The following is a 21491-nucleotide window of genomic DNA, read 5'->3' on the forward strand; positions in this document are numbered from 1 at the left end:
CCGTAAGAGGAGGCAGTATAATATAAGTATAGTAAATATAAACAAATGGCCTTGGAGTGCAATGCATTCTGCTTAGAACCCTGCTCGGCCTCATCCCAGCTAGTTACTTAATCTCCTATGAAGTCTTTGTTTTCTTACAGGAAAAATGGGGGCAACAAGGCCTATCTCTGAGAATTTCCGACAGCTAGGATCTCTCATCATCCTCATTTCACAGATGAGGAAACTATGGCACAGAGAACACACATGGTTCAAATCTTTGAACGATTATAACACAAATCTGCACAAAGGAGAATTTAATAGAGTAATGAATGGAAAGATGGATAAATCCTTTCCAAAGCCACATTCTACACTCAGTTCCAGTTCCTGATATGTGTACACGTTTCAATCTCACCCACAGTTATAGACAATAAGCCTACCCAAAGGAGATCAAGCTTTTCATACTTGTAGATATTCAGCAAAACCAAGGCTAGGTGATATTCCAATTTTTTTTGGTTTAGACAATGACTATATTAGCTGAGAACGGGAGAAAAAAATCCCACAGCTTCAGAAAGCCTAAGCTTTCTGAAAATTTTCCAAAATACCAGGCTTGAAGAGGGACTAATGCAGCTTAAGAGTTTGGTTTTAAAGAAGCTGCACAGCTCTCAGGAGTAATTAATTTCACCACTACTCTCCACGTGGGATCTTGAAAACTAGGCTTGGCATACACGTAGAGCAAAAGCTAGAGGAAATTGCATCAGTATTGTCTCCTATGGGAAAGAGCTGAGAATAAAACAGCATTCTGGCAAAGGTGAAGATGCTAGACTATCAAAACCAAAGTGGAAAACCTGGAAATTCTCAGAAAGCTCAGAAGCAAACAAATGACCCCTATGGATACTATTACCTGAGGCTCTTACACCCAGCTGCTCTGTCACCCAGCTTCATGCCCCCTTCTCAATCTTTAAAATGTGCTTAATGCAGTTGCTGACCTCCAGGCCATGGAAATTGTCCCTAGTGGCTTAGAACTTGGAGAGAGACCTCATTTCTTAGACAAATGTATAGACGTACATGGAGAAGCCCTTCCAGGGGAATGGTGGGTTGCTGTCATTCTATGTTAGAATCCTTGATTCATTCTTTCACAGAAACACCAATTCAAATAATAATTAGATGGTGACAATGCAGTATATGTTACAAACTGGTCTTGGAAAGTGGACACATTATAGGATGGAAAATGAATGTTCTAAATGACAATTTACCAATAACCAAACCCATTTTTAAGTCTATCAAGTTAAAAAGCATTCCAGGTTTATTGATGATTCATGTTACTTCTACAGCTGATTTACTCTATTTATCCACATATATACTGATTCTTTCTCTATTGGAACAAAATTTTACAGTTCCTATTTAGCATCTGAGAAACGTTTCACTTTCATACTGGTCATACTGAGCCCCACCCCTCCTCCCAAGGTGAGAAGTCCACAGCCAAGAGATGGGTTAAGGTGGAGCCCAGATCCCTTCCTTTTTAGACCATGTTCCAGGTCCCAGGACCCTAGAATTTCCTGCCTAAATGGCCTCATATCCACTTCCAGAGCCTGGGTGGGTCTCTTCCCTGGGTCCTTCGTCCCAGACCAGATCTAGGCATGAGACGTGGCCAACAGGCTAGTGTCTGTAGGAGATGTGGACAGGTAGAATGGTGTGTGTACAAGGTGGTGTGGGATGGATCCAGGAGTGGGAGAAGAAGGCAAGGAGTCAGGAAGAGAAGGGGTCCACCATATACAACTCTTTCTGCACTGCCATGTCTGGTACAGAACTCAGAGGAATTCAAGAATTCTAAACTGGAACCTGGTCTTCCAGGACGTGTTAAAGGCATACATGTCAAAATAGGAAGAAAGAACATATTTCTTTTAAAGGTTATAAATCAAGCTCTCAAACTGCTAAATACCCAAGACACAATGTGGACCTCCATTTTGTATTCTTGCCCCATAAATGTTAGAGGCGGCCCTTTCCACAAACAAATTTAAAGCTAAGACCCAGAAAGCCCTACCCGGAATTTTCTTGGCCCAGCCGATCATGTGTACCAGTTCCTTGTCAGCCAGCTTGGTCAGGGACATCATCATGGAGGCCTCGGTGAAGGGCGTGCTGGGGCGGCTCACGAGCACGTGGGGCGGCTCGGCCTCGAGGAGTGTGAGCACCAGCTGCTCTGGGCTCAGGGCACTCAGCAGCAGCTCCTTCACGTGGGTCACGTGCCCACCATTTTTCTTGGCTTTGCTCAGGCAGTGCAGCTGCTCATCAGAATTTCTCTGCCTTCGAACTACGCGGTACCCACACCTTTCTCTCCGGGAGCCTAAAGCAGAGAGCAGATGATAACACACTGCTTTCCCATCTCTTCTCCAACCCAGCAGTCAAGTTCCCCCAGTTGCCAGGGTAAAAATGAAGCAGTGATATCACTGGAAGACCTGAGTCTATTCACAGAATGTGCCTTAGAACAGGAGCCTGACTTTTATTTCTGGAGCCTGTGGGGCACGTACTAAAGATTATTATATTTGTGACTGACTGTACTGGCAAAATCAGTAATGACTTTTTAGGGACAATAGCCCAAATGATCTTTAGGTTTCCACTTCAAGGTCATCTATTCCATTTCTAAATCTAAATCCATTTCTCTTTTAAAGAGTGCTGGTATACCTCAGTTTCCAAACCATGAAATTAGAAATCTTCTTCAGGAAGAAGACAAGGAAAAGTTAGGAACTGATTATAAATAATGCACTTTTAACAATACATCCTTAAATTCTTTTGCGTGTGTGTGTGTCTGTGTATTCTTTTTACATACTTAACACAAATAAGTTTATTTCAAACAATAAAGTAATTGAAAAAATCTGGAAAATATAGACGATCACAAATTTTGGCTTAAAGTCAGTTTTCTTTTAATGCTTTTATACTTTTCCATATTTTGTATACAACTTTAGGACATACATAGTGTATGTATATATGTGTGTATATATATAATTGTATAACCTCCCTTTTCTTTTTTTATTAAAAATGTATCATTTTATAACAATTAAAAAATCTGTATAGTATTCTGCTCTATGAGTATAGCACCACTTAAAGTGTCTCCTGTTGATGGAACTCTAGGTTGGTTCCAATTTCTTTGCTACTATATTACACATTACAATGAAAATGCATCTTTGTACCTGTATCCAATTACTCCCTTATAATAAACAGAAAGAAGTCAAGTTGCTGAACCAAGTTGCTCGTTTAAATTAAAATTTAAAATTTTGATACATATTGATAGATTGCCCTTCAAAACTATTTTAAAATTTATAATCTAAATAATACTTTAAGGGCTACCTATTTTCTTATAACACCATTGGACATTAAAAATCATTTTTAATCTTTGCTAATCCGGCAAGTGACTAAACAGTCTCATTTTACTTTGTATTTTTTCAATTACTAGCAAGGTTGACTAAAATGTTTGCCCTTCATTTTCTCTTACTTGTATATTGCGTATTTGCTTCTTTTGCTCTTTATCTCCTTAATTACCTACAAAGGCTCTTTATATAGGAATGATAACTTTTGCTGTATTCAATATTTGTCTTAGCTGTTAATATATCTTTTAACTCTGCTCATGGTGTCTTCTGTCATAAGAAGATTTAGTACATAGTCACATCTGCCTTTTTGTTTCACATAAAGATTACACAAATATTCTCCTATATCTTTTTTAAACACTTCTGTGGTTCAAACCTATTTGAAATTTTATGTATGCTTCTATTATGTCATATTGATATTTCATGTTATGTTTTTCCAAATGGATGTACAACTTTCCACATACCATTTATTAAATAAGCTTTTCCCATTGATTTTTATAAAATGCCTGTCATTTAATAAATAATTGTGTATAAAAGTATCTTCTTCCAGATTTTTACACTTTTTCATAGATCTATTTTTCTATTCCTGTGCTGGTACCAAAACGTTTCAGTTACTGTAAGTTTATATAGCAGAACACAATGGGATAATGTCTTTAAGAAAGAAGCTTTCAGGCTTCCCTGGTGGCTCAGTGGTTAAGAATCCACCTGCCAATGCAGGGGACATGGGTTCAAGCCCTAGTCCAGGAAGATCCCACGTGCCGCAGAGCAACTAAGCCCGTGTGCCACAACTACTGGGCCTGCGCTCTAGAGCCCATGAGCCACAACTACCGATGCCTGTGAGCCACAACTACTGACCCCGTTAGCCACAACTACTGAAGCCCATGTGCCTAGAGCCCATGCTCCACAACAAGAGAAGCCACCACAATGAGAAGCCTGGGCACCACAACGAAGAGTAGCCCCCGCTCGCCACAACTAGAGAAAGCCCACGCGCAGCAACAAAGACCCAACTAGCCAAAAATAAATTACTTAAAATAAATAAATTTTTTAAAAAAAAAGAAAGAAGCTTTCAATTCAGAATTATATTCCCAGCTAACCTATCATTCAAGAGTGAGGATAAATTAAAGGTATTTTCAGTTTTAAAAGATTGGGAACATATATCACTCACAGCCCCTTTGAAATAAATACTATGTTCTTTGGGATGGAGAAAAATGAACCTGAAGGAAGCAAAGAAAGTCAAGAAGCAGTGGTAAGAAACTAAACTGGTAAATATGTGAGTAAATCTGAAAAACACTGAATAAAATAATAATAATTTTTCGAGGTACAGAAACAAGGTAGAACCAAAATACCAGACAATAACATATAAGATGAGAGAGGAATAATTTTGACTAGAACATTCGAAAAATTTTTATTTAGGAAGAGAGATATCTATTAGAGTGGTTTGATTCTAAAATTAATCAGGAATGCATGCTAAAAATAGAAATAGTGTCACTAAAAGAATTAAAACAGAATGTATGATTTCCAAACTGGCAGAAGAAAAAAAAGAAACCAGGAAAATATGATCAACTCCAAAAAGGAAAAAAAGTAGAAAATATGTGATTTTTTTTAAAAAGCACAAAATAAGATGATAGAAATGAACCCAAATACTAACTATCACAATAAACATAAACAGACTAAATTAATCAATTAAAAGCAACTCTGAGATCAGACATATTTTTTAATCTAGACATAGACTGGTTATAAGGAATACATCTAACATGCAAAAAAACTGAAAGTAAAGGGGTAGAAGAAGATACAACGGCAAAAATTAACCAAATAAATTGGAGTCACTATCAATATCAGACAAAATAAACTTAAAGGCAAAAATCATTATTAAGGTCTCATAAGTAGATTATAAAAGGAAAGTAAATAATTCTAAGCTCATATACATCAAAACAAAAACAAGAAAACACAGCCTACAAACAAAATGCCAAAAAGTGATTGAAAGAAAAAGAGAAATTGACAAATACACTAATATCAATATAATGGGATGTTTTACTGTATTTCTCTCAGAAACTAACAAAATAGATGGGGAAAAAGAATATAGAACATTTGAACTGCACAATTAAGAAGCTTGAGCTATAAAAGCTCATGGAATTTGCAAAAATTATCAGATAACAAGTCATTAATAAAACTTTAACTAAAACTGATATCATATAGATCATATTCTCTGACCACAATAAAAATAGAAATCAGTAACAAAAATATAACTTCCAAAGTCCTATGAGCACAAAGTATTTCTAAATATTCATTGCTTAAAGACAAAAATGTAAGATGGAATTAAAAAAGACATAAGTCGGGCTTCCCTGTGGTGGCGCAGTGGTTGAGAGTCCGCCTGCCAATGCAGGGGACACGGGTTCGTGCCCCGGTCCGGGAAGATCCCACATGCCACAGAGCGGCTAGGCCCGTGAGCCATGACTGCTGAGCCTGCGCGTCCAGAGCCTGTGCTCCGCAACGGGAGAGGCCACAACAGTGAGAGGCCCGCGTACCACAAAAAAAAAATGACATAAGTCAAGATGTTGTTAGCATGGGCACAACATTTATATGAATCTTCCCTAAAAAAAATCTAAAAGTTAAAATCAGAATGCCTAGTTTCTATACTCCCACCATTGTGTTTGTTCACGAAATTCAATTGTCCACATTTATACAAAGAAATGTTAGGAGGTATGAGCAAATTTAAATTATTTGCTTCCAAGAAAATTTATCTGAATTTCCCTTATCCTTGGCTAACTGCAGTAGAAGAAAGGGCTCTATTCATCTAGGGATAACTGAATCAAAATTTTCATGAAAAGAATTAAAAGCCTAAAATATAATTCATTTTATTAGTAATCAGATAAAGTGCTATTATTATTTACATTATATATAATATTATAATTATATTATTAAAGGTCGATTATACCTCCAGGGTAAAATGGGACAAAATGTATGGTTAAGAAAGTATCTTTCTGATCACACATTTCTCTTTTGTGGAGTATATGAGGATAAGGAGTTTACAAAACAGATTTCCATACAAAGTAAAAGGTTTTGATTCCACACATTCAAATTTATTTGACCAAATTTCCCCAACAAAGTGCTATGTACTAGACCCTATTCTAAGTTGGGATCAATAAAATAAAGCCCCTAGAATCTATTGATAGAGTTCCTAGTTTTAACTGGTAAATCAAGTTGTATTGTATACACTGGAATAAAATGAAATTGAGAAGGTCAAAAAATAAAGTCATTGACAAAGAACTCACATTTTTCTACCAAGGACATTCCTAGTGTTATGGCTTTGACACCGTAATCCAAGCAGTCACTCAGTGTGCCTCTGAGTGAGCTTAATGAGAAAGTACCAAATAGGAGTGCTCCATATTAGAAAGTGCCCCAGCGAAAAGACGATGACAACAACAACCATGGTAAATGATGATCATGATAGCTAATATCTACTGGAAGCTTCTGTATGCCAGACATTGTGTATTACTGTATATAGATTATCCCATCCTGACAACCACCCTAGAGAAAAGGTGCTATTACTATCTCCAACATACAGGGGAGGATCCAGGCACAAGAGAGCTCAAGTAACTTGCCCAAGGTAGAAAAGCTAGAAAATAGCAGAAGCAGGATCTAAAACCAATCAGTGTTCTGAATGCAGAGCTGGTGCTTTTAACAACAATTTTATATCACCTCCCTATCAAATTACTTTCAAGTGTCTATACAGCGGGTGAATAAAGAGATGGCATCTGAAAGCTGCCGAGCTATTGTCCCAACACAGGGTTCTAGATCAGGTATACAGTTATTCAGGTTGGTTTCCTGCCTATTTGCATTTCAGTGTATTCTTATAATGAAGCCTTGTCCCTGAAGCTAGTCTGGGTGGGTACCCTCCTACCATTGAAACAACGATATTAATACCTCAGCAGAAAGGATTGGAAATGCAGAAGAAAAAGGTGATGACAAAAGGGACAGGATTTCTGAATAAAACGGGGAAGTGGAATTATGCAGGAGGATCCAGAATGCAGGGAGAATCCCTAATCCTCTAAGATTGGATAGAAGGAAGAATCTAGATCAAGGGTTTTCTCAGGAGGGCAGACGAGAAGAGGGCTGGGAAAGGAGGGAGGCACAGTTAAGAAAATTCACTCCTAATCCTCTTTTCCTGTGGTCAGTAAAGGGTCAAAATATCCATCTGTTTGCATATCAATCCATCTCATTCCTTCTGTAATCTAAGATAATGAAACATTTTTTCTTAGCCCTATACAGTGACTTTTTGGTCAAATTCAATGACCTTTTCCAGGAAAAATTCAGGAACATCTCTGAACTCTGCTTTCTGAAACTGTATTGTATCAAAACTCCTAATTTATATGAGCCTTTCAACAAGGGAGAAAGGAAGGAAAAGCAAAATTTAACGCCAGGCACTGTGTTAGGTCTTTATTCCTCACAAAACTCAATGAAGCAGATACCTCTGTTTCAGAGATAAGGAAACCGAGGGCCAGGAAGGTTAGGTCGTTTAAGCATAGTCACCGCTAGCAAGAAGTAATGAGACAAAAAAAATGAGATTCCATCTGTGTGTGGGGGCGGTCCAGTCCTGCTGTTCTTCTCATCGCATACACTGTCCCCTACAGCTGGAGTGTATGTGCTACTGCCCTGGTCCCAAACCAGGAGAACCACAGCCACTAACAGACTCTAGTACATTAAAAGCGTTTCTAACCTAAGGCTAAATTGGAAATCTTTTTTTTTTAAGTATACAATTTAAAATATCGTTTTACTTAAAACATGATATATTTATTTGCAGTCTTTGGTCAGAGGGCCAAGGATTTCTCTTTAAGCACCTCTGCCAATTTAATCACAAGTTACCTTGTCTCTGGATTTTCAGTTTCAGCTTCTTTAAAACAGAGCAAGAACTTAGGCACTCCTAAAGCAATCTGAATGCAGACTCTTTATAGGTGTATAAATGGTTTTGCCCCAATCTCACCCATACCTAACCCAATAGCTATTAGTCCTTTACAGTTTTATTCAAAGCTTTCACAGGAACAACTATCTTTTCCTACTCATATTTCATATGTTTGCATAAAGTTTAATTAAATTATATGATTTAACAATTACAATGAGTAGAAACAGGTTGGGAAGAAGCCCATTGGTTACTGATAAGGATATAACTGAAGTGGCGTTTATGAAAGTAACCAATACCCACTGGGAAGTCATGGGCATTGGCAGGATATTTTACAGAGGAAATGGAGAACACAAGTGATTTTAGGAAGCCAGAGAACTGTGATTAAATTAAGAGAACTTCTGCTCTAATTCTGAACTAGGGGAGGGAACAGAGAATGTTCAAGGGGCAGAGCTACTAAGAGACTGTCAGGGAGAAAAGAGAGAGGATTTTTTTTTTTTAATTTTTCAAATAGTTACAAAGAGAGAAATAACAACAAACCACTGCTAAAATACTGGCTGGCAGAAGAATAAGAAAAGTACAGGCAGAGCTGATATGACTGTATATAAACAAGCAAGTATGTACAACAAGTGAATCAAGTTAGCCAGGTGGAGAGAGTGCAGTGTAAGCATCGTCGTCAGTTGTTAATACTAATGTTCTCATTTCTCTGTTTTTTCATGTATATATATGTGTGTGTTCACATATATATGCACACATACTGTCTTAGAACAAAATCCATACTCTATGTGCTTCCCATAGGTCTATCATGTTTCTGACTCCTATGCATATTTTTTCCACTTCTAGAAAGTTAAATGGAGGGATAGGCACGAGTCATCCCAAGTAGCCCACAAGATAGTCAACTTTCTTGTCAGAGCTTTAACCATGAACATTTACCTGAACTTCATCCTTAGACTTTTCAAGGCCTCAGGCAGATGGTCATCCAGCCCATCTGAGCACCTCAGTGGCTAGAGTTCTCTAATTCATGCAGCAGCCTATTCTGTGGTCAGACCACTTGAACTGTAGAAAGTTCTTCCCTACATTGGGCCAAAATCTGCCTCTAACAGCTTGCTCCTGTTCACCCCAGCTCTGTCCTCTGCAGCTTTAGAGAATAAGTCAACACCCCTGCAATGGGACAGCATACACACACCTGAAGATAATTACCATGTTTTAAATCTCCTTTCATCCAGGCTACATGTCTCCAGGTCCTCAAACTGTCCCCAGTTTGACATGGCTCTCAGCATGTCCCACATATCACAGAAGGGGAAGGGAACACTCACCACACTTCACCATTCCGACTTCATAGCACTTCCGAAGTCGGCAGGCCTGGCAGCTTTTACGCCGGTTCTTGTCTATTGTACACTGATTTGTAGCTGGACAAATATAATCATTATGTCCTACAGCAGAGCAAAAACAAACAAAAACAACAAAAAAAGAAGTTTATTGTTATAATATTTTGGCTAAATCTCTTCCTGGTCAACAACACAACTAACGCTACCCAGCTGAGAGATAGGAGACATCTTCTTAACCACAGGTACAGGTATAAAAACCAAGTGCAGCCTCATCAGTGCTTTGTTCGTGAGTAAAGGAAACCTAAGAATATTTCAATATCCTACCCTTTTGAATAGGTTATTCTCTGCCTGTTCTTAGAATTCTCAAGAGATACATTTAGAAATAGTCTCCTCTAGACATGGAAAGTGAGACAGTCACCTGAAATTGATTTGCTCCAAGTCACAGGACTCCTTGAGAGTAACACTTGTATCAGGTCACCAAATTCAACTGCTTGTACTCTTTTACATACATTCCTCCGTGGTATTTAATATGATATTTTAATAGGAATTCATAGCTAAATAAGAGAACTACACTGGTCAGTAAGAGAATATAGAAATCATCAAACAAAACAAGGACAGAAAGAACTGCCACTTGATAATGGTTGTGGTGGGTTAAATTATCGTTTTTAATTCTTCACTCCCTCCCTCAGCCTGTGACATTACAGTGTATTACAGCAGGCAGAGTACACCTCCTCACCAACTCACGTCGGGCTTGGCCGTGGGACTTGCCAATGGTATGGAAGTAGATGTGATACTCCAAAAGTTTGGCTTGGCCTCTTGAGTGCCCATGAGAAGAAAATGCCTAGGGTAGCCACTGGTCCAAGGAGAATATGGAGACGTGTGGTGCAGACCAGAACTCAACCCAAAGCCCAGAGCCAAGCCTTATGAAGTAGAGCCACCCTAAACAACTCACAGACCCATAAATAAAAAAATAATGCTCACTGTAGTAAGCTACAGCCTAAATAGAGTTGTATAGCAATATCTGACTAAGACAATGGTACTTCTTTTATGTAAAGAAGAAACAAGAAAATTTCCATTTCAAAAAGCAGCACTGGGACTTCCCTGGTGGAGCAGTGGTTAAGAATCTGCCTGCCAATGCAGGGGACACAGGTTCGATCCCTAGTCTGGGAAGATCCCACATGCTGCAGGGCAACTAAGCCCACGCGCCACAACTACTGAGCCCATGCGCCGCAACTACTGAAGCCCATGTGCCTAGAGCCCGTGCTCCGCAACAAGAGAAGCAGCCGCAATGGGAAGCCCGCGCACTGCAACGAAGTGCAGCCCCTGCTGGCCACCACTAAAGAAAGCCCATGTTCAGCAATGAAGACCCAACGCAGCCAAAGAAAAACAAAAAATAAAAACACCAAAAGCATTACTTCAGATGCTGTATGGAAAATAGATTAGAGGCAGCAAGATTGATGAAGGCCAGGAGACCAAGCAAGAACCCACTGTTGCTGTGCAAACCAGAAAGGAGGCTGCCTGCCTGGATTGGTAATAGTAGGGAGGATGAAGATAAATACAGAGACCTGAGAGATTTAAGGAACAGAAATTATAATAAAATATATAAAAAGTAGAAGTGAACAGGGTATTATGGTGCCTTTATTTCTTAATTGAGTCTTTCAATAGGGCCTGAACTTCTTACGATAAAACCTATAATGGCCCATAATTTCAATGTGGAAAATGGATGAATCTCAATGATAAACTAAACGAGCAAGTCATAAAAGAAGTCACAAAAGAACATAAAGGAGAGGATTCCATTTATATAAAGTTCAAAAATAGAAAAAACTATATTGTTCAGGGTTACATGCATAGGCGATAAAAACATGGCAAGGAAGGCAGAAGTTAGAACTGTCTCACCTCTGTAGGGGGAGAAGGTGCTGTAACTAAAAGGACCACCCAGAGGGTTTGTTTCTGGAGATATCCTATTTCATGGCCTGGGCACTAGTCACACAGGAGGTTGCTCTTTACTTCTTTTCTAAACTGAATATAAATATGAAATTTTATATATTTTATACATTATGTATCTTTTATATGTGTGTGTTTATGTGTGTGTATATATATATATATATATAATATTTATATATACTAGAACAAATACTCTATCCTCTAAGACAGACTGGAAGCAGAGATATCCCAACAGCAATGAGTAAACTAACACCCAGATCTTGGTTTATGAATATCATTCTCCACTCATAGGAAACTGGGAACCTTGGAGAAACAGTTTATTCCAGCTTATCCCACTGGGGCACGGAAAGTACAAGATAAGCCTGAAACATCTTGTTGTGCCAGGAAGTAAAGAAGTGTCTAAAGAGTTAGGGGCACATGTCAAAAAAGATACAGAAGCCAGTTTAAGGGAACACTACTGGCCAAATCTGGGATAATTTGGACACCCAAATAAATAATTATATATACTGGAATAAATATATTCCCTAACTCTATCCCCCGAGACAGCATGGAAGCAGGGACATCACTAGCCTCACAGACATCACCTTAACCAAATATTCAAAGTGTACATCACTAGTATTGGGACAAATTGAAATCAGGCACTACATGAAAGGAGCCAGTCAGAAGAATATAGCATCATTTCTGTGATATTCCAATAGGCCAATAATGTGTACGCTGAATCTAATGATGAGGAATCATCACACAAACCCACAGTGAGGAGCATTCTGCAAAATAACTGGCCTATAAGATTCCAAATTGTCAAGATCATGAAAACCAAGGAACAACTGAGGAACTGTTCTGGACAGAGAGAGAAAGGCTAAAGACCTAACAACTAAATGCAAAGTGTGATTCTAAGCTGGATCCTTTTGCTGTAGAGGGCACTGTTAGGACAACTGGGAAAACTGGAACAAGTCTAAACATTAGATGGTAATAATGTATCAATGCTAATTTCCCAATTTGACCCTTGTGGCTCTACCGGAATACATGTTAAGTGTTCGGAGGTGACGGAGCATAATGTTGGCAACTCATGATTTCAGGAAAAAACGTTCTTTATATTGCATATGCACATTTTCTGTAAGTTGGAGACTCATTTTAGAAATGCTCTGTTAGCTACTCAAACAATAAACGAATTCACACAAATATAGACACATACAAATAAATATGCAAATACAGATAAATTGAAATTTATCTATATTTCAAATGTTAATGTTTTAAGCTGTGAAATTAACTTTCCTTTTTCCAACTCACCAGATTTTAAAGAACACTTCAAAAAGCTATGGTTCCATGACTGAACCATAATTAAATTTTATAATCCTCTCCCCTTTTAGATAGATTCCAGTAACATCTGTTCAACAAAACACAAATTGAAATTCAGTTGTTTGTGGCTCTACCATCACACTCTGCATCGGCCTGGGTACCAGCAAAGGTGCCCTAGAGATGCAAAAACCACTCTCTCAAGTGACCCTCCATCCTGGCCATGTACAGGAAGCAACGTCTTCCTAGCCTGACACACCAACATTCCTGCTGTCCTACTGATTTCCGGGTAGTTTTCATCAGCATTTCATTTAGTCCTATAACTTCCCTTATAAAGAGTTATAATCCCCATTTTACAAATGAAAACACTTAAGCTCAGTTCAATAACCTCCTTAAAGTTATTGTTTTAGTTTTCCATGCCACATAGTACATTTCTACAAACTTAAAAGCTTAAAATCAAACAAATTTATTATCTCATAGTTTCTGCAAATAAAGAGTGCAGACGCAGCTTACTCTACTCAGGGTCCCAACAAGGCTGCAACCAACGTATTGACTGGGCTGTGGTCTCATCTGAAGCTCAGGGTCCTCTTTCAAGCTCATTTAAGTTGTTGACAGAATCAATTCCTTGCAGTTGTAGGACCGAGATTCCCATTTTCTTGCTAGTTATAGGTTGGACACTGCTCTCAGCTCCTAGAGGCACCTGCAGCTCCTTGCCCAGAAGCAGCTCACAACATGTTTGCTTCCTTCCAGGCCAGGAGAAGCACATCTTTCTGACTTCCAGTCTCTCCACAGTCTGCTATGATGGAGTCTTATATAATCACAGCATAATCACAAGAAACTAATCACAAGAGACTATCCCAGCACCATTTGCCATAAAATGTAACCTAACCAAGGGAGCGACTCTATCTTCATATTTACAGGTTCCATACACACTCAAGAATAGGTGGTAATATAAGGTGTGCTATAAAAAAAATTTAAAGGAACAGATAATTACCTTGTTATTGCTTTTATCCTCACTTATAATATACAAAAATAAATTTTAAAAGCCAAAATATATTTCTAATCAGAAACTTTCTATTGTACTTTAGAATATAATGCTTTATACTTAGAAGATAAATGTAATCCCACAGCACTTTCCATAGCAGAAGCAATCTTTTAAGTATCTTCTAAAACCTCTAAGAACTATATATGATGTCATCCTTATTGGTTTTATAAGGAGGTTCATAACAATAAGCATTTAAGGGACAAGTAGAGGTTGGCTTTTATTTTTCTCTCAGAGTTTACTGTAAAAGATCATTTTACTTTTAAAAAAGGATCCGAAAGCACAATAATATGAACATGCTCAATAAAATAGCCTAGAAAATGTCTTATGCAAGAAGGTCATGGTAATTCACTTCATTTCTGGCAAAAAGAAAAAAGTCCTCTTTGAACTGCACCAAACACCCCATGTATTAAAATGGCTTTCTTGTTCCATGCAACAGTCTGCTACTCCACACTAACAGAACTAAGAGAAAAGTTCAAAGCAAAATTAAAGGCAAAATATGAAGCTAATTCTTTTAGTTAAGATATAAAACTTTACAGGAAAATATGCTTTTTATAATACAAAACATAAAAGGTTATCTTTGTTCTCTGCAAAATTATTGAGACTGTCTGAATATGTATTATCATTCATATCCAACTGCATGGAGGGAGAGACAACACTGGACTTGAAATCAGAAGACCTGACTTTAATATCAGCTCAGCCTCCCGGTTTTCTTATTTTAAAAACAGAGCAATTAAGGACTTCCCTAGTGGCGCAGCAGTTTAGAATCTGCCTGCCAATGCAGGGAACACAGGTTCGAGGCCCGATCTAGGAAGATCTCACATGCCGTGGAGCAACTAAGCCCATGCACCACAACTACTGAGCCCGCGTGCCACAACTGCTGAAGCCCGTGTGCCTAGAGCCCCGTGATCCGCAACAGAGAGAAGCCACAGCAATGAGAAGCCCACGCACCACAACAAAGAGCAGCCCCCACTTGTCACAACTAGAGAAAGCCCGCGCACAGCAACAAAGACCCAATGCAGCCAATAAATAAATACATTTTTTTAAATAAAATAAAATAATGTAGCTCTTTAAAAAAAAGAAAAAAACAGAGCAATTATTACCCATACCCTCCCTGGCATTCTTATACTTCAATAGCAAGCATCTACCTTGTTGTTTCTTCCCTCAGGATACCCTTCTCGAGTTCAAGACCAAATAAGTCCCAAGTAATGGAATATATGCCTTGAAGGTAAGAATCTTTTACACAACCTATGGGCTGCTACAGCTTCCCATTTAAAGCTTAGCCTATAATGTCTTAAGAAATAAAGAGTTGAAGATTCATGAGCAGCAGTCAAATGGATTTTAACTTTCAAATGACAATGATAAAAGGTCATTATAAATACCAAAATGAAAGTGCATAGTAGAGTATGGTAGTATCTATTACTATTATATGTGGATATAAAATAAATAGCCAGAAGGATGAACTTTATGGAAATAACATGAAGAAATGGGCCAAATACATATCAAAAAAACCCCCAAATTTTATAAGAGATGTAAAAGACCTAAATAAATGGAGTCAACGTGTTTCCTGATGTGAAGACTATTACAGAGCTTCCTTTCAAAATAATTCTTAGGTTTAATAAAATATCCACTTTTCTTAACATTAAGGATGGGAGGTCACTTAATAAAATTATTTTAATGTTCCTGTGGACAAATAAACATGAGAAAATAGCCAGGACATTTTTAATATAGGAGGAATTTATACTGGCATGTATTAAAATTCATTATAAAACTATAATACTTAAAATAATGTGATACTTATACAAGAATGAAGAGATAGATCAACAGAACAGTCAGACTAAACACTAGTATATATAGAACTTAATATATATCATATACATAGAAAAAAATTAATGAACACAAGAAAAGGTGCTCAAAATCGTCAGTAATCAGAAAATGCAAAATAAAACCACAGTGAGATAGAACTACATACCAATATAAATGGAATGGCTAAACTTTAAAAGACTGACAATATCAAGTTTGGATAAGGACATGGATCAACTGGAACTCTTATACATTGCTGTTGAGAATACAAAATGGTTCGACCACTTTGGAAAACAGTTTGTTTCTTATAAAGCTAAACATACATTAGCTTATCATACAACCAGCCATTTTACTCACAGATATTTACCCAAAAGAAACAAAAAGATATCTACACTGAGAGATATGCATAAATGTTCATAGCAGTTTTACTTAAAATAGCACAAAACTAGAAACAACTCAAATGAACAAACAAACAAAATGGGGCACACCTACTGGAATATTAGTAACAAAAAGGAATGAACTACTAATGCATCCAACAACACAGATATATCTTAAAAGCAACATGATAAGTGAAAGAAACCATACATAAATGGTTACATACTTTAAGATTCAATTATATGACATTCTAGAAAAGGCAAAACTATAGGGACAGAAAATAGATCGAGTCACCAGAGCCTGGAAGGTTGGGGTGAAATTGGCTACAATGGGCATGAAGGAATATTTTGCAGTTATAGTAATGCTCCATATCTTAATTATGGTGGTGGTTACATGACTACATGTATTTTCAAAATTCATAAAACTATAAAAATAAAATAGGGGAATTTTACTGTATGTAAATTATATCTCAAACAAAAAATTAAGCTCCTATATTCAAAAAAAACAATGAAAATGGATTTATTCAATAAAACAATGTGGATAAAATTGACAATTTATGAAAATATATTTGATTCTTATTTCATTCAACATACCAAAAAAATTGAGTAGCCACTTTCAGTTATTGCAATGCATTTATACCAGAGGGCACCAAAAATATGAAGAGTCCAAAGAAATAATCATTTAGGCATGAAGCAATTGTAAGAGCACTAACTTTTTCCCATTTGCACTTTTAGGATATGACACTCCTTTTCCCTTTCCCAGTAGTTCCTCTGCGGATGCAGTAGGAAAGAATGACATGGGGAAAGCACAGGAAACTTACGTTTTATTGTTTTCAGCTACAGTCTCAGGGTTCATGAAGTATCATGAAAGATACTCCATGCAGAGATTTTTCCCAAACAGCAAATAAGAATTCTCTTTTTTAAGGATGTAGTTAGTTGTTTTGGGTCAAAATTTCCTTAGGAGATAAAATTCTAGAACCTCAACAAGATAGAGAATTGTCATCATATCAAGAGTTTGGTTCTGAATTTCAGAAAATCTGAATCGTTCTTATCATATATCGCAGGAAACTGGACCTGGCCTTATAATCTACTAGTACAATGATCATAAACAAAAAATTTTAAGCACTGAATATGTTAAACATAGAATGAAAAGCTCTGTGTATGCAAAAGCAAAACTAAGCAACCGTGATTTATGTTTTGATAATATTTGAAGACATCAGCTTCCTTTGTCTGTGCTGTTTTTCCTTTCAGTTAAGAAAAGTTTGGAAATGGCAGAGGGCCCTCATCCACCTAACTATGAAGATTTTGGAGGAGGAGGGTTTAAATGAGATTAGGATTAGAAGAGAAATACAAGGAAGAAAGAAAAGACGTTGATATCTAAACTGAAAACAGAAGAGTTAAAAGAGAAACTAGAATGACTTGAATTTGCAGGTTGTTTACAACTGACCAAATATTTTCACATAAGCAACCTCATTTCCTTTTTAGAACAACTCTGTATCTCCATTACACAGACGAGCAAACAGGCTGGGAAGTAAAGCCACAGAGCTACTAAGTGGAGAGTCCAGAATAAACAGGTGGTCATCTATGAAGGGTGAATTTCAGGGGACTCAGAGGAAGGTGATTCCTTACCTACCAACATTCTACCCCTCACCTCCCTCTGGATTACATCAGCTTCTCTGCTCGAGGTAAAATGCTCTCTTACTGTAGAGTTATCATTGGGTGAATTAACTCAGTAAATTACCGTTTGCCACTTGCACACTATGAATTGCTTTAAGGTTGCTTTCCTTAACCGGATAAGAACAAGGCACTGAGGCCTTGGCAAAAAAGGGAAGGGAGCTCTGAGATGGGAACGTAGGACATTGTCTGGGAGTAGCTGGCAAGGGAGGGGTTAAGGGGCAGAGAGACAGCCAAGAGCATGAGTAAGCAGGAAAGTGCCTTCAGCAAATTAGGGCCAGCAAGGACATGTGTGGTAAGGGGCTGACTGGCCTTGAAACCAGGTGTGCACAGCTTGAGACTGATTAAAAAGGCCACTAAAACAAACAAACAAACAAAAACCCAGCCCAGCAGAAATTTGGAGAAGTGTAGGGAAATAGTCTAAACTCAGACCAGGAAACGGGATTGTGAAGGAGGTTCCACTAGTTCAGGGCAAGACATGCCTCTAGATAAATTCTCAGAGACCACTGGAGTTGAACTACTGACTTCTGATCATTTCCGTAAAACCTGTTTATTCTCTCTTCCTCGGGAGTCAGCCCACCATCGTGACTGTTACTTATGCCAGATATTAAACATAAGACAAAGGAAGAAACAATCTTTGCAGTTCCTAATGAGCACACATTTTTTGGCAAGCTTTATCTTCACAAGGGTTGTAGGTAGACGTCTTCTCCCAAGAAGATGGCGATGGGTGACGATGGGGTGAGACCCATTTGGGTTCTGGGGTAGAGATCTGCAATGAAAGATAAAGTACTCTACACTTGAAACAATCCACCCCACCCGCAAACACACATGATCCTCTGAACTGCTCATCAAGTACTCTGTGTACAAAGCAGGCCAAAGGTGAAATTTCTGCCAGGTCATCTGAAAACTTGTTTAAAAGCAAAAGTGGAAAACTAAAGAAGCAGCTAACAATACTCTTGTACCTTGAATGCTTCTTTTAAAAAAGGCCTTACATCCTTCACACGACCAGACTCCATAGTGATATCCCGATGCATAATCGCTGCAGACCGCACAGAAGTGGGCATCCCTCTTTGAACTTGGACTAGTAACAGGGCTGGCACAACTGCTTCCACTAGCCTTCCTTTTCAATGTCTCTCTAGGGGCAAAGAAAACATTCATTGTAAAAGAGCATTAAAGATAAAACAGGGTCTTTCTAGAAAAACAAACAGCATGAACATTGCCTAATTTTTTTTTTTTTTTTTTTTTTAAGTATGCGGGCCTCTCACTGCTGTGGCCTCTCCCATTGCGGAGCACATGCTCCGGACGCGCAGGCCCAGCGGCCACGGCTCACGGGCCCAGCCGCTCCGCGGCACGCGGGATCTTCCCGGACCGGGGCACGAACCCGTGTCCCCTGCATCGGCAGGCGGACTCTCAACCACTGCGCCACCAGGGAAGCCCGAACATTGCCTAATTTATCTCTTTGCCCTCAAGGGTTCGTGATAAATATATTCCAAGAAATCTGATCAAGCAAAACCTTTGTTACTGATATCAGATCTATGAAGAGTCACCCTGTTGGGATGACTGATGCCCGAAAGTGGTTAAGCAAGTTTATGCCCATCCATGCAGTGCTGATGAGCACCAGTAACCATGGATGGCCAGCTGTAGCCATCAGGGTGTACAACTTTGAGTGTAATAAGTGACCAGATCCAGTCTGGGTGGAAACGGTGGGGAGAAGAAAAGGGAAGAGAGGAAGAAGAGAGAAGAGAAGGGGAGAGCATGAACATGTACCTGTCCTTTGAGAAGGCTTTGGAGGAAGGTGTTCAATGCTGGGTAGAGTGAGGGCCAGGGCTTCCACAGAGGAAGGGAAAGCCCACAAGGGAGCACCAACAGGCACCAAAAACACCTGGTTAGTTCCTAATTTTGCTACAGCATGTTTCTTTTGGAAAGGAAATAGTAGAAGTACGATTATTTATAAATTAAGGTAATTATACTATGGTTTAATTTACCCAAATATTAGCAGAACTCTGATTAGAACTTGTGCTCAGAAACAAAATATTTCTTCCTTTAAACATTGAATGAGAAAACATTATTTTTAAAAAGTTATCTATAATTTTCATATTCTCTTTTACCAACAAACAAGAAGTATTTTTTTAAAGAAGAAAAATAAAATTACTGTGTAATACGGCTTTCTCAAAGTTTTATGATATTTGAAAGTAATACATTTCAATATCAAATATGCTGTAACTTAGTACTTTGGTTGTTTTGGAAATTTATCTCCCCTTCATGCTTCTCCCTATACTACCTCTGCTCTCTGTAGCCATAATTATCATTAAAAAGATCTGGGTTTGATCCCTGGTCGGGGAACTAAGATCCCACAAGCCACGCAGAGAAGCCAAAAAAAAAAACATTACAAATTGAATGGAAATAACCCATTCTATTACCTTGCCCTTAGAGTTTAAGAAAGTTCAACTAAAAAGTTCCACATTTAAATAGTTTCCTATCAATCTTTATAAAATGTTATTATTGGGCTTCCCTGGTGGCGCAGTGGTTGAGAGTCCGCCTGCCGATGCAGGGGACACAGGTTCGTGCCCCGGTCCGGGAAGATCCCACAAGCTGCGGAGCGGCTGGGCCCGTGAGCCTTGGCTGCTAAGCCTGCGCGTCCGGAGCCTGTGCTCCGCAACGGGAGAGGCCACAACAGTGAGAGGCCCACGTACCGCAAAAAAAAAAAAAAAAAAAAAAAAGTTATTATTTTAGTTCATTGTTTAAAAGCTTGTACCTATGTTTGTTTGTCTTTTCAGGCTTCACCTGTCTAGTATTTCATTAAGTTGTAATACCGACAGTTACTTTTATCTTGGACACAATTTGTCATGAACACTAAATTGTGATTTCACTGCAAGATAAGAAGGATCTAACTTGAAAGTAAAAATTTCTTTTTCAAACCCAAATCACTTCATCAAGAAGAAAGTGATTTAAGTTAAATTCTTTAGTTTCTAAAGACAGTAGTCATGATAGTGAATTCTCCCCCTAAAACACAGATCTGTAAGCTCAACTTTTTAATAAGAACTAGAATATCAGATTAGATATTCTAGAATTCAGAATATCAGATGTTTTAGGTGCTCTATTTGATCTATGTAATAATGAAGAACTTGTATAACACATATCTTTCTTTTCACTAAATCATAAAGCAATCTGAATAATGGCCATGAACTACAATTCAGAATGAAGACTGGATTTACCTGTTCCCAGGTAAGGTGTGTTCTAATGATCTCGTTTCACACCAAGGACTCTTTTGAGGTTCTGCATACAGAAGTGACGACTGGCAATGGATGGCTAAAGGAGAGAGGTGCCCAGGAGTTGGCCACAATACATTTGGGCTTGTGGTCTGTCGACCAGGCCCACCTTCCGAGTTATTGGGAATACTGTAATTCATCACGGCAGGGCTATAGAATGTCATGGCTGAATATTCACGGTGGCTCTCTACATAGGAGGAAGGTATATATATAGGGCCTGGCTCCAGGGGTAGGATGGATTGACTGCAGTTGTAGGAGACAGGAGAGTTAAGGCTAGATGGTGAGTTTTTGATATCCATGTCTTGAATAGGTAACATCTAGGAAAACTCCTTGTGAGAAGAGGCACAAAGGGACATTATAATGTTCTCAAAGAATCATAGACAGGTATGGCTGTGAAGAAAAAAAAAAGACATTTCTAAGTTACAGATACAAGCATACTATTAAAAAGGTTGACATATTATTATTAAACACACACACACACACACACACACACACACACACACACTTGTATGGGCCTAGAAATACATCC

General features: G+C 38.3%; 1 protein-coding gene across 2 annotated transcripts in view; it reads right to left on the reverse strand.

Annotated features, from left to right (window-relative positions):
- Positions 1-21491, reverse strand: part of ESR2 (estrogen receptor 2) — a 60773-nt gene that overhangs the window by 26612 nt on the left and 12670 nt on the right. Inside the window, exons 3-6 of one of the 2 annotated variants that reach the window (XM_030855201.3) lie at positions 20909-21352; positions 18656-18828; positions 9552-9668; positions 2021-2320 (exon numbers count right to left, since the gene is read on the reverse strand). In XM_030855201.3, the coding sequence (XP_030711061.2) occupies positions 2021-2320; positions 9552-9668; positions 18656-18828; positions 20909-21279 (961 nt within the window). In that variant the 5' untranslated portion in view covers positions 21280-21352. Of the gene's footprint in view, positions 1-2020; positions 2321-9551; positions 9669-18655; positions 18829-20908; positions 21353-21491 lie in introns of those variants that run through there. The other variant, XM_060294890.2, reaches the window with a different exon arrangement.

This window comes from Globicephala melas, chromosome 2 (genome assembly GCF_963455315.2).
Source record: "Globicephala melas chromosome 2, mGloMel1.2, whole genome shotgun sequence".
Lineage (NCBI taxonomy): Eukaryota > Metazoa > Chordata > Mammalia > Artiodactyla > Delphinidae > Globicephala > Globicephala melas.